The sequence below is a fragment of the Zosterops lateralis genome (assembly GCF_965231275.1).
Source record: "Zosterops lateralis genome assembly, chromosome: 6".
Taxonomy (NCBI): domain Eukaryota; kingdom Metazoa; phylum Chordata; class Aves; order Passeriformes; family Zosteropidae; genus Zosterops; species Zosterops lateralis.
Genome location: NC_139761.1, coordinates 30,985,905 through 31,000,382, shown reverse-complemented (window position 1 = coordinate 31,000,382; position 14,478 = coordinate 30,985,905). Strand labels below are relative to the sequence as shown.

At 33.5% G+C, this 14,478-nt stretch overlaps 1 protein-coding gene across 1 annotated transcript in view; it reads left to right on the top strand.

The window, feature by feature from the left end:
- Positions 1 to 14,478, top strand: part of FMN1 (formin 1) — a 138,453-nt gene that overhangs the window by 69,533 nt on the left and 54,442 nt on the right. The window contains exons 10-12 of the mRNA XM_083863276.1: positions 844 to 990; positions 4,231 to 4,290; positions 6,170 to 6,290. Of these exons, the coding sequence (XP_083719402.1) occupies positions 844 to 990; positions 4,231 to 4,290; positions 6,170 to 6,290 (328 nt within the window). The remainder of the gene's footprint in view (positions 1 to 843; positions 991 to 4,230; positions 4,291 to 6,169; positions 6,291 to 14,478) is intronic.

The window sequence follows — 14,478 nt, the reverse complement described above, 5'->3', positions numbered from 1 at the left end:
GCAGATTAGTTTTTGATCAGCTTTGCTTTCACAGAGTACCCATCGTCCATCCCTTTGAATTTCTTTGCAATAGAAGTAGTTGCTTGTTTTTTCCTTTACAAAGGAGGCATAAATAGAGAATCAGTGTTGTATGAGATAGGGAAAGCTGGATTGCCTTCAGTTCACTTATGCGGAGTTCACACTTAAACTTTATCCAGTTTATCCAGTATATAATTTATCCAGTATATGAGGCTACATAGTTAAGAATGATGCCTGTGGCCTCAGATTGTCAACTGACAGATGTCTTTATATGTAACTGAAAATAATTTACTGGTTCTACACTATGTTTCCAGAACTGTTTTCTGTTCTGAGGCATGTAATTAGTTAGTCCTTAGCCCTCTTATATCTGGATTAAGTATGGATCCAGGAATGTGAATTTTCAGACCTGTGAGAAGCAGACTGAGTGATAGGCTGAGTCTAACCTGGTGGCAGCAAAAATAGCACATCTCCATTTGACTGTGCATTGTGCAAACTCATGATATACCACTTCCATGTCTTTAAGACTTTTGAAGTCTTCTGAGAATGTTTATAAATATTCCATTAATCTTTTTGTTATTGACATATTTGATACCATATAATTTGCTTCGTATGGATTACATTAAACATAGTATCTCTAGGGACATAAAGTCTAAAAAAAGTTTCTTTTGAAGTTTTGATTATTGTAACAGCTTCAACTTCCCTTACCTACCAAGGTAAAACCAGAGAAGAAAAAACTTTAGCAAAAATAAAATGAATAAAATAATTTGTATTAGCAATGACAATTTTTGTGCCAACTGAATTTACAGACCAGTATCCATTTTCCAGGCTTTGCTGAGCATGAAAAGTGTAAAGGAAATTCTGGGTTTGATTCTGGCTTTTGGAAATTATATGAATGGAGGGAATAGGACCCGAGGTCAAGCTGATGGATTTGGTTTGGAAATACTCCCCAAACTAAAGGATGTCAAAAGCAGAGTAAGTACTGATGTTTGGTTAAAGTTAAATTTTCTGAAGGGATTTCTTTTTATTGTTCCTTCGTCTGTCAGAAGTTAATCCTTTATTTCTTACTGTTCTTACTTGAAAAGGCAAGGTGCTTTGCGCAGTTTTCATTCTTTTTTCTCCTATCTTTTCAGCTCTTTCTCCTGCACGTGTCTGTTTCCTTAATATCTAATTTCTCCTTATGTGAGAACTTCTGCGTGTCTCTTTTTTTAGCGGGGACTTAATTACAGTAGGGTAGAGAGAAGTGAGAGAGCAGAGACTGTTCAAGTCTTCTCCATAAATGTCCTCATTCTTTTTTCATGCTTATATGAAGGTCGCTCTATGTGAATAAAAACTCTTAAAATCAAAACCAAAATATCGGTAATTGTTCATTGTAGTGTATACACTAACAAATTATGTATAAGAGATTAAGGAGATGTCACACCCAGTGAGATACTTCCAGTCTTTTTTTAAATTGTCAGTTAAATGCATGTAGGACATGAAGTTTGAGTGGCATGCACGAGAAAATGCTCAGAGATGGCAGTAAATTATTTTGTCAAAAATTGAGAAGCACTAGCTGGTTTTTGATTAGTCATGCTAGGATCAAAGTCAGGCTCTAAGACTAGACACCTTCTGAGATGAGATTACTTTGTTACTTATTTCAGTAGGGCAAATTAAGAGGTGTTTGGTGATTTAGGCAATGGAAACCCTGCTCAAGGGTGTTCTTTGCCAAAACATACCTAGACATCACATGGATACAGGAAGCAGCAAAGAATAGGAGATAATTTTCTGCTGATGTTGGTATAGACTTGGGAGTGTGAGGAAAAAAAGTCTTTCTAGTTTTCTTATGTGTAGTGCTTTCTTAAGTACAAGAGATGTAGATTTTAAGCTTTTGTTCCCCATTATGCTTCGTATACACAGGAATGCATTTGTGAGACAGACACTGTCAGCAAAACAGTATATCTATGGAGCATTATGTTTTAATTGTGTATATCATCATTAACAAAGTGCAGAAACACATTTAATGAATTGTTCAGTGAGCAACTGTTTTAATGAAAGCTTTTTCCAAAAGATTTGAGTCCTTTGTCCCCTAAAGACATTGAGGCACTGGAGCATGTCCAAAGATCAGCAAAACTGATAAAGAGTCTGGAGCACAGTCTTAAAAGGAGCAGCTGAGGAAGCTGGGATAGTTTAGTTCCGAGGAAAGGATGCTCAGGTCCTTACAACTCTCTACAACTCCTTGAAAGGAGGCTGTAACCAGGTGGGGGTTGGTGTCTTCTCCCAAGTAACAAAACAATAGGATGAGAGGAAGCAGCCTCAAGTTGTTTCAAGGGAAGTTTAGCTTGGATATTAGGAAAAATTTCTTCAACGAAAGGGTTATAAGGCATTGGAACAGGCTGCCCAGAGTGGTGGTGGAATCAGTGACCCTGGAGGTGGCACTTTGGAATATAGTTTAGTGATGGGCTTGGCAGTGCTGGATTTTCAGTTGAACTCTGTGATCTTAAAGGTATTTTCCAACTGAAATGATTCTGTGATTCTAATTCTTACTTTCATCTTCACTGTGATGGTTCAGCTGTTCCATATAACCGCTTTTTTCCCAGTCCTACTGCATGGACAAGACACAGTACAAACAGCAGCTTAACTAGAACCAGGCCAACTTTCCCATTACTCAGGCGTTTGTTGGCTGGCTGGCCGTCTTGAAGAAAAATGTAAAATTCAGCTTCGCCTGACTTTTTTCAGTAGAACTACTAGGTTTCGTGTCACTCTTTTATCTATCTATAAACTTCATAGAATATAATAATCTCTGGGACTTTCCAAAGTGGCTGAATTTAGCAAGCACAAATTATGCATAGAGTAACCGATATAAAATATAACTCTGTAAGACTTGTTCCTTAGTGAAACAAGCTAAAAAATAACATTATTTACAGTTTCCTGGGAGCCAGAATAAATATGTTATTAGTTTAGATTAGTCTTCAAAAAAAACCAACCAAACAAAAAACCTCAAAGGGTCCAGTTGCTACAGGCAGACATGAAACCTCAGAGAGAACTGATAGTCTGTAATTGCAGAGGAAAAGAATGCAGTGTCTTGTACATTTGAACATTAAGGTATTCTTCCTTTGTCCCGTTACTCCCTTCTTGTGAATTAGTCAGCAAATATGTCTTAACTGAGCTGAATTCCATGAGCTAAGGTAAAGAGCCAATGCTGAATACCTCTTATTTCACATAAAAGTCATTTATTGTCATATGAGCTTAGAAAGTTACTGTTTGTAGAGATTTTTTGACCCTCCAGTAATGGCTTCTAAAACTCTTAAACATGCAGGGTGGCTTTTTCTGCATGACAGCAGTGACTTACTTAGTTAAGAATTTTGCTGGTGTATGATACTAATAAAATATAATGCGCTGCAGGCTCTCATATAGACAAGGCAGCTCTGTACAGGAAGTCAGACATCGTTCACATACAAATGTTTGTTCTGATACCTGTCAATATAAAATATGAAAACACATCCAAAAAACTTCAAAGGCATTCCAGATATAATTCCCTATATCATGGTTCTTTTATATTGCTGAATGTAATGTATAACTTTTCCTTAGTTCATCTGGCCCATGCTGACCCAATGACAAGTAACAAAATAAAATACTGTTTACAGTTGTGTGCAGGAACATGGAAATGGTGATTCCATAAAGTGAGAATTAAAATTCATATTTATATGGTAACAGGGCATGAAATATACTTCTTAGTTGAATGCTATCTGAGTTCATATTTAGAATAAAATATGTAAACATCTATGCCTTTTTTGGATCTTCCTTATAGATGATTGACACTATAGGAATCAAGAAATTCTGTTCACATTAATGTATCTGAGGTGATTGTAATATTTAGTTGGTATTATGCTTAAGAGTAATATTACTGAATAATATTGTTATTTGAGTTAATATTACTATTCCATAATGCCTTCTATTATTACATAAAATGTGGAGACAGCTTCTCCAGTGTATTTTTCGCTGCATGTATTTTTGCCTGGTATTTAAAACCAAAATAAATTCTGGATCTAGTAGCAGTAGGATGAAGTCCATGTTATAAAAGATCAGGTTTTTTTGGTCAGTAATGCTAAGGCTAAAAGATATTGTGAATCCTATTTCTCACAGCAATATAAAATAGTGATTCATTTAATTTTAAATAGAGTACATTTTAACACATTGAATCAGTGTTAATCACACATCTTTGATTTCTCCTAGGATAATGGTATTAATCTTGTGGATTATGTCGTCATATATTACCTACGCCATTGTGATAAGGTAAAGGATTTGCTCTATCAGTCTCTCCAAAGCTGGGTTTCTTTAAGAGATGGTAAAAAGCTTTGTAACAGCTTTATAGAAATCAGAACATAGTACCTCTGATGGAAAAATAAAATCCATTTCTTTTCTTTCTTATAATAGTTGTGTACCTCAATAGAAATTTGCTATAAGTTTCAAGATAAGGCTTTGGAAAATTTTACATTGGTTGTTGAAAGAACCACAGGCAATTAGTTGTGAACATTGCAGACTGGAGAGATGGTCACTCCACCCCTGCCTTATTATATCTGGGTGACTGTAACATTGTAAAATTTCTTCTGGTGTCATGATATTGGAAGGCAGAAGCATGATTTCTCTCTTAGGACAAAAAATGCGAGGACAGGTTGGTATTTTAAGATAGGTGAGTCAGCTGATGTGAGTGAAGTTAGGTATTGAAATGCTTCTGTGAGTTACATTCTGTTATATGTAATAGTCCTCTGTATATGCATTTATATATAATACTTTCATATATTAAAAATATATATATTTGGTATTGGCAATAGCCAAGCTTATTGAGTGGAAAATTTTAACTATTGTATTTTAAATGAAAATATTGCTATTAATTGATTTTAACAATGATTTTCAAAAAATTTAACTGATTCTCTTTTTTTTTTTTCTTCTTCTTTTTTTAAAATTCTTTCATAAAGTTGAATTGATGAGTTAGTAGTCCTGAGATATGTAGATCTATATCAGTATTCTTTCTTTAAGGTTTTTGGGTTTGTTTGTCTTTGTTTTTTCTTATGTTTTCTGTTGTTGGTGGTTTTATTGGTTTGGGTATTTTGGGGGGGATGGGATTTTTATGCTTTGTAATTAATTTATTAAAATATTTCTGCAAACTTCCTACTATAATGTAATTTTAAATCAGGGAATTTTGTGAACCAAACAGTATATCTTTCTTGGGAGGAAATAAACACAGTGTAATTATCATCCATTGCACTTACTCTGCCAAAGTGTTCATATCTTTATAATAATAAAATTATTCTTTCCCCGTTCACAAAACAATTAGTTCTCCAGCCTATGAGTTTTCCTGTATTAGAGACTGAAATCCACACAAGTATATGCATATTTCAAACTCAGTAATATATGCTTATACACAGCAATGTCATATTAATATCATTTATACATACTTCTTAAAATTCCACTGGAGATACTGCATTGAACCTTGTAAAAGTTTTTTGTTGGTTGTTTGCCGGGTTTTTTTGTTTTGTTTCGTTTTGTTTGTGGAGGGTTTCTGCTGGTTTTGTTTGGTTTTTTTGTTTTATTTCTGATTCCTTTTTTTTTTACTGTGCTAAAAATAAGGTATATACTTCGGGGTTCCATACAGACTTTAACCCATTATTTCTTTAGCCACATAAGCATTCAACAGTGTATTTTTATCTGTGTAAACTGCTTCAGGAAATATATGCATAGGGTTTTCAATTTATGCTTATAAAGTGTGTGTTTTTAATGAATTGTGAGAGAGTGAAACCACAAATTTTTGGCATAAGATCCTTTCTTGCATTAAAATGGGCATTCCTGTTATCTTTTTTTAAGAAACTTCTAATCCCTTATCTTAACCTTTATTGACATAAAATTAACTGAAATGTTGTGTGTTTAATGTTGTTTCGAAGTTTAAATTGAGCACAGTTTGCTTTACAACATCTAAGAGGAAGTTTCAATACTCAGAATGGTCAATATTTAATCTTAAATGAGATGTTGTTTTAACAAGAATGATTTAAAATATGTTATTTTTGTAATTTTAAAACGGTTTCATAGATGACAATTTTTTTTTCAAAAAGCTATTTATTTCACTGGAAATGCATTCAGTTTTCATAATGGCCTGTTTGTTTGTTTGTTTGTTTAGGAAGCAGGAACAGACAAGAGTATTTTTCCTTTACCAGAACCACAGGATTTTTTCCAGGCCTCCCAAGTTAAATTTGAAGACCTAATAAAAGACTTAAGGAAACTGAAGAGAGATCTAGAAGGTAACTGGGAACTTTCACATTTATTCTGCTAACAACAAAGTGCCATTTAAAATGTGATCTTTATGAGGTTTTCTTATTGCTAATTAGGTTTATAGTGTTGATTCATTTAGAGTTTTTACACTGTGGCACAAATTACTCACATAAATTAGAACAAAAAAAAATTAACTCATGACTTAATAAAAATGAAAGTAGAGATCCTGAAAAGTAATTTTCCCTTTTACAATTGAAAGGCCCCTAAAGAAATCTTTCTGAATATTTCTTTAGTTATGTGTGAATTTTTCTCTGGCTTCTCCAGAATTATGTGTTTAACTGTAGATATCTGTTAGCTCCATAACATAAATACTTTCTTCAGTACTTGTATAACAACAATTTAAAAGCTACAAGAAAGAGTTGGATACTATTAATGTAGAAATAAAACACAGCTTGCCAAGGCAGAGCAAAGGGAAATTGAAAGCTCCAGTTCAAAATATTTTCACCCTGGGACATAAAATAAACATTTAAAAATGTTTATTTTAAAGAGGGGCTCAGAAACCCAACTCATCTATCAATCAAGGTACTGAGTGGAAATAAAGTAGGAAGGGTTGTTCTCTTAAGTATTCCAAGCAATTTTTTTTTTATATTTTGTGCTGCATGCAATTTTCTAAAATAAATTCAGCAAATGATGACTGAATATTTTAAGCCTTTTTCTTGTTATAGAAAAATTTGTACTTTACTAAGGGAGTTCTGTGTGGAATATGGGGTTTTGGAAGAGAATCTGCATAAAAACATGTAAAAACTTACATTTAGATTTGCATGTTTGCACCAGAATGGAAGAGTCCTTTTATAATAAGAGTTAAACAAGACAATTGTTTTCAAATTTTTTCAATGTAAGGCGCTGAAAACCGTTACAAAATAGTTTATCCTTACAGCTAGGAATTGCTGGATTAGGTCACTGCCATCCTTAGGATAATTTCAAAGGTTAATAGTGGTAGGAAAGTATCAGTTGTTGTTTGTTCGACCCGGGCATAAGTGAGTGCTCTATCTCCTCTCATCGCTTGGCCCTGGAAGCCCCTTGGCCTGCCCTCTTTTGGACTAGTTTTTGCAGAAACATGATCTGTGTTTGATCTTGTACTTTTTCAGTGTGTAGTCCTGCTGTCATACATCTTAGTCATGCAGGATCATCACATCATATTTGTTCTACGTTGCAAAGGCATAAACAGCAAGTAGGGAAAGCTAAACTCTTCTAAAATAAAAACTTCAGCTTTCTTGTAATCACTGATTTCTGTGTGCTAAACCAAATTTTTGTAGGTAATTACAGCAAATCTAGAAAAATTGTTTTCTTGAGGTTCTTTTCGTAATTCTTTGTAAAGGTGTATGTTAAAGCCAGCCAAAGCAATTAACATACAAAGTTAATGACAGCAAAGATGTGAAACCAAAAAGGTTGTATAAATGTTTTCAGATATTGGTATTTTATCACTTAGAAATATGCAACAGATTCTAACAAGCATTCCTGTGACTATTTCTCTTACATTTAAACAAAGAAACAATCACTAATATAAGAACTTATCTTTTTTCAAAGTTCCCTTTCAAATTTTTTTCTTTGGTTAATACTCTAGTTAATTTTTAAATCAGAATTTTAATTGAAGAGGTTATAATTTTAACACGTACAACAAAGATTTGATGAGTCTCTGTAGTTTATTGTAGCCATTAAAAAGTTGTGGCTGCTGGCAGAATACCAGTGAAAGTCTAAAGCTGAAACAGATGTGAGTAGCAGAAACCAAGTCCAGAGAAGCGTCGGGCCCAGCTATCCAGACAGGCGCGGCCCTTCAGATGTGAATAATTTGAACAATATTAACTGGGGCTGCCTGTGTTATAGGGTACGTTGGATTTGTTTCACAGTTTGTTGGCTAAGGTAGTCTCCAGCAGATTACCTTGGAAGTGGGATGAGACAAAGGTAATAAATGGAAGAGAGGTTTTCATTGTGTCATTTTAGGGAATGAACTAATGTGACTTCCCTTTTTTCTGAGATTTTTAAGGAATGATTTAAAAAAAGAAACATATCACTTCTTACAACTGAAATGGCAATTTGGTAGTTGCTTTTCATATGAGTTGTCATTTAGTATTTAAAAATATATTTGACTAGTTTATCAAGGCATTCATTTATGTTTCTAACATGGATATTAACATAGGAAAGATGGAGTTATCATGAGTGTCGTGTCTTATAAACCTCGTGGTATAAACTTTTGGTTTGAAATACCTATACACTGTGGAAGCAAAAGTTCAAATCTAGGTGGAGTACAAACCCTTTCATCCTTTTCAGATAAACAGATTGAGTTCCATACAATTTGCTATTTTTAAATCTTTCAGATTAGACTTTAAAGGTACAGACTAACTTAACTCTGAAGGGATTAGGCAGAAGTTAGACTCAAGAATTCAGAAGGTTTTTGGAGAGCCTTAGTACAACAGGTTTTTAAAACATCCCAGAACAAACTTTTAATCGTGAGTGTTTTAGGTTAAAAAAAATAAGAAACAAAAATATGCATTTAATATAGGTTTTTAAAGGGAAAAAAGTGAATATTAGATGGTAAGAGGAAAATTTTAGGGTGAAATCTGGTTCCATTCTAACATCCAACTAGAAAGAAGTTTCTGTAAACTCAGGTTTTCATTCCAGGTCTGTTGGTGTATTTCCAAGTTTTTCAAATATTGCACAGTATCATAAGCAGATACATTTATTCATTTAACATGTGCTGGTTATTCTGTAGAGTTATGGAAAGAAAAGGTTTTGCTTTGCCTGAAATTGTAAGACATCTTATTCCTCCTCTAGGGCAAAGAATGATTCCCACATTTTTCTTTCCCTGTGACCAAACATGATTTACCTTCTAATTTGGACAATGCCACTTGGTATTCTTGAAATTGGTATTCTTCTGCAATAAGTACAGAATGTTTTAAATGTGTAATCATAAAATATTTTCAGAAAGAAAGCCACTTTACCCAAGTTTGATAGACTAGTATAAGTTTTACCATGAATCCTTTTATTAATCTATGTCCAAAGTTGAACAATTTTAAATAAATTAGTTGCCCTGTAGATTGTTTCCATCTGTCATACTCATTCCTCTTCTTTGCAATACAGTACATAAAATTTTAAAATTTTGTGCTGCTCTGTTCCTCAAAGGAAAGCAATATTAGATGCCTCATGTAATATTACGTGATGTTTGTTATAACTTTTTTGTATTCTTGACCTTAACAAATGAAAGAGCAAAATATTTATTGAATTGTTAAAAATGGAAACCAAGGTAGGTCCATTCCAAGTACTTTCAAGAATCACTTCTGTTTCTCATAATTAATTAAATTTACTATGAGAGAGATTGTAACATTCTGATTCCATTGAAAATCCACATACCCTTTACGTTCCCCTCCTTTCATGGCCACCAGCAGAAATATTTGTTACGATTTTCATATTAATTTTTTTTCATTACTATATATAAGTTTTAATTTTTTATGAACTTAACTGTGTGTGTGAGAGAGTATATATATAGGTGTTTGCAAACATATGCATGACAGAAAAGAAATAATTTAAACAGAAGACTTTAGGGATCTGCTATACATTTGTCAGTTGGAGACAGAAGACATGGTTTGATATTGGACATCTCTTAACCTAGTTGCTGATAGATCTGTATCTCACATAAGTGTGTAACACCCAATTTTTCCCCATCTGAATAGGAGAACTTCACCAAAACTTAAGCTTATGACAACTCCATTTTGTAAAATTGCATAATCCTTATGAAAAGATTATACGGGAAGGAAGTAAAACTATGCATAAAAAGATGAGAAATTATAATGATGTGTTGATCATTTTCACACTGGATTTTATACAGAAGCACTACAAATATTTTTAAATTATAGAGAAGTGTGGTTTGGTAGATTGGAATGTACATCTGGGGGTCTTGTGGTCCTGAGTCTTTGAGCAAGAGTAATTTCACGTTTCGATTAGGCTGTACAGGGCCATAGTCATTGCAGTTTGAATCTAAGAATGGAAATCCCAACACCTCTCTTGCCACCTGTTCCAGTGCTTAATTGCTGTCTTGAATATTTTTCTTTATCCCATGTGAGAATTTCCTGTGCTGCAACTTGTGACTATTGCTCTATTTTCTTTAGATGTGCATTCCTGAAAAAGTCGGGCTCTGTCTTCTCTCTAGTTATTCAGTAGATAGTTGATGTGAAAATCTAGATCCCCAGCCCCCTTTCTCTAAATGGGGCTGAACATACCTGGCTTCTCCTGCCTCTTCTTCAGATGCTTCATTTAATTTTTGTTCCTAAATGTCATGATGATATAAATAGGGGGTTTTCAGATATGAATACATATTTCTATATAATAAAATATATTCTTGTTCATAGAAATGGGTCCAGTGGACTGGATGTGACTAGCAGACACCATACCAGTCATGTCACTCTCTTAATGCTGTCTCTCAGCATGGCTTATTAGACCAGACTAAACTGTTGCACTTACACTGCTCTCATTCAGTGCTTCTTCAGGTAGCTAACTATCACATTGTATTGCAAAGCAGGGAGGAGGAGAATTTAGAAATAAGAAATGGATGGAAGTGGAAAAGAGTCACTCATTCTCGATACTTTCAGCAACTATTAATTTAAATAGATTCAAGGCGGAAACTTCAAAAAGAAAAAACAATGAGTTCATGCAGACTAAAACTCTGATTTTCCAAGTTTAAAGTACTGAAAAACATCTGAATTTATCAAGGATTAGAAGGGAATATATTTATCAATAGGAAAACATACAAAGGCAGAAAAGTTTAATTGGTATTATTCCAAGAAGTTAATTTAAGATTCCTAAATGTCTTTTCCCATCAGAGTCCTCAAACTGAGTGAAAGAGTTTTGCAACAAACTGCCCCCTAATCAACTATAGCCTGGTTTTGTTCTAGAGATTAATTGATGGCTTCAATTTTTTAATTTCTGGTTTTGTTGGATTTCTGTGTATACATAGATTGAGAACTTAATTTGATGGGTTATCATTTATTCAGGTGGAATTGTGTATTTAGTTCATTCATAACACAGCCTTTGGTAAAGTCTGTTCTGTGGACTAGAGCTTTAGTATAATCATGATACAGTAATAATCAGTGGTGCAAGGATTACAGTGTTGAGGGGTTTTGTCTCTTGTTTGATTTGCTTGATAGACAGTAAGTTTACTGGATCACATTGAAAAAATTGTAAGTATTATATCAATTTTGAGTATTAACTTTCTAAATAATTTCTAGGATCAATAGCTATGTCTTGATAAAGGATTATTGCCTATTCATTACAGGAGGATAGTATTCCAAAAAGTATCAAACATACTCTTCTAAAATATTTTCAACCAATTGATGCCTTAGTCTAATTTAAATTAAATGTTTTAAGTCAATTTAAAAGAGGGGCTTAAATGTCTGAGTAACATACATGTCAAAAAATCTTCCCAGCAGGAGCAAAGAAGTTGTATTATAATGTACAGAACATACTTATTTTAATTTTCTTTATGTTAGTTATATGTTCTTTGAAATTTTGGAAGTGCAAGCAAGTAGAAATTTGAATTGGGTGGTGGAACATGAGGAGCCAAGTAGGTGCATGTGTTATTTCTCTAGGTAATAGCATAAAAGAGGCATGTTGCTTTGAATGTGGTTTCACTGCTTATTCCACAGTCCAGGATTTACATTATCTATTTTGAGGCAATGCAAAATGATGAAAGAAATGAGCAAAGGATGGCTTTGTACAGGAAAAGGGGTTTTTTTTCATGAGTTGGCACTCTTCATTCTCAGAGTTTGCCGACCACTTTTTGAATAGTCTCTTGCCTCAGCAGGATGAGGTGTATTTCAGCTTGTTTTGATTTAGAGAGATCCAACACAGGCATTTGAAATGCATTTTCTATATGGACATTGGATTTTATTTTACAATAAAGCTAACTTTTTTCCAGTGTTACGCTGGTAACATTCATATGTGAATACATTTAGTATAAATTTTTCTAAGTGGATAATTTCTTAAATTTCATTGATTTTTTTTTTTTTTTTAGGTTTTGATTAAAAAGGATAGTATGGAATGGTTTAAATGGTTTAAACATTCAGATGTATAATAGAGGAGAAAAGCAATTATGTTTTTGAAGAGTTTACTTCCTGAAAGCAGATGTCTGCATGTGTGCATAAAGGCACAGAGAGAAAGCTTTCAGTCGGTTAAACAATGGCATGCTTTTAATTTTTTTTTTTTTTTTTTTTTTTTTTTTTTTTTTTTGTTTTTGTCCTTTGGCTTAAGAATTCTCGGAAATTTCTTGTTAAAAATCATTCTGCAAATGTTAAGATTCTAAAATGAATCTGGGAAATACCACATTTATGATTTTCTGTGCACTTTTTTGTGTGCCCTTTTAAATAAATAAATACATGTGTGTATGTTAAGCATTAGTTACATAACTGAGAAGGATACATCTGGGAGCAGGTAGTGTACGTCTGGGAACAGGAGGAACACTGTCCCTACCAATGTGTATGATGGATAATGAATTATATAGTTTGGAGAGTATTAAATAGTAGTGTTGAGGAAACCATGACTTCATATTTATGGACCTCATCAGCTTTTCCTCTTTGTGGAAGTCTGCAGTAAAAGACAGGACAGATTTCTGCTAGAATTGAGACAGTCATGTATCGAAGATTGAAAGTGCATTAGTTCAGACTGTGGCATACAAATCAGGAATAGTGGGGCTAATTATCACTTTGAGGAGTACTCCTGCTAATATTGCTAGTTTATGAATTCACATGATTTAAATCTAAGCTGAATGCTCCAGCTGAACCAAAATCCTACCAACTTGGTAGAGGAATTAATTAGGTCCAACTTTATGATCTGTTTTTGCACATAAAATCAGAGATCCAGCAATAGAGAGGAAAATGGCAGATCACTTCTCTGGCTTCTACAATTTCAGCTCATAAACTATTTCAGCTGCTGCCCAATTCTCTTGTATCTGATCCCTCATTCAGTACAATAAGTGATAAAATGTTTGAGTATTTGAAAGGTCCTTTTTTTCTTAGCACAGTAAAAAAATCTTAATTCATCTGATGAAAATATTATTCTTGCTTCTTAAAAATGTTGTTTCCCTCTCAATTACCAGACTCTTCAGTTTCAAAATACTCTTCTTTTTTTGTACTGTTCAGAGCAAAGGGAAGTGTCCCAGTTTCTCAGCAGATTCTGCTAGCACAGAATTCTACACTCTTGACAGATCTTTATGATGTGTGGAGTTCTGTATGTTTGGATCTTGACACTTAACAAAAATTTTCTACTAATGTGTGCTGGAATCACTTAAAGGAATCTTTCAAATACTTGACTGGAAAATTATGAGGCTTTAGTCATTATAATCATTTATATGTACTGTTCAGTCCCTTGCAGTGTGCTTCTCTGCTGAAGGGTGCCCTGAATGTAAACTACCATTTCAGAAGGAGTACATTAAGCAGAGGCTCAGATATGTTGCTATGGTGTGAAAAATATTTAGTTTTTCTAGCAGTCTTTCTTCATTTTGCTAAATGTGTTCTTGGGAAACAACTTTAACAGAAAGGTTTTTTAATGATTTGTATAAAATGTTGATGCGCTTTCACCAAACAAGGAGCTAAAAAAGTTTGGTTTAGGTTTGTTGAAACTAATATAGGCCTGAAAGTTCCTTTGTATGCCATCATTAACTCTGAATGTTCAAAAATGTTGTTGAACTTAAAATAAACAAACAAAGCTCCCTCAAAAGACAAAGGTAGAATATCTGATCCAACTTGTGAAAATTGTCAAGATGTCCAACTCCTTCAGAACAGGTGAACTTCACAGAGTATTTTGTATGCCACTAATTACATTATTTCACTTTCCACATCTTAGGATGTATCACTGAATTTTTTTTTTTTCTGTCTCATTTATACATGACAGCTAGAGCACCTAAGCAGATACTTATTTCTGTGTGTCATGAGGAAATGTGTTTCAGATGAAGACTGGACATTTCACTTACTATCTTCTATCCTCTGAAATTATTTTTTTTAAAAAAAGGAATTATTAATATGTGAAGAAAATAGCTGTCTGTATATAGAAGCATATTTCTTCTTTTAAATTAGCTGAAAATATCTTCACAGAACAGTAGCTATACAAGCAATTAGTAAGTTAGAATGTGTATTTAGTTTTATGTGTGCTAACACTTTTTTGCATTAAATT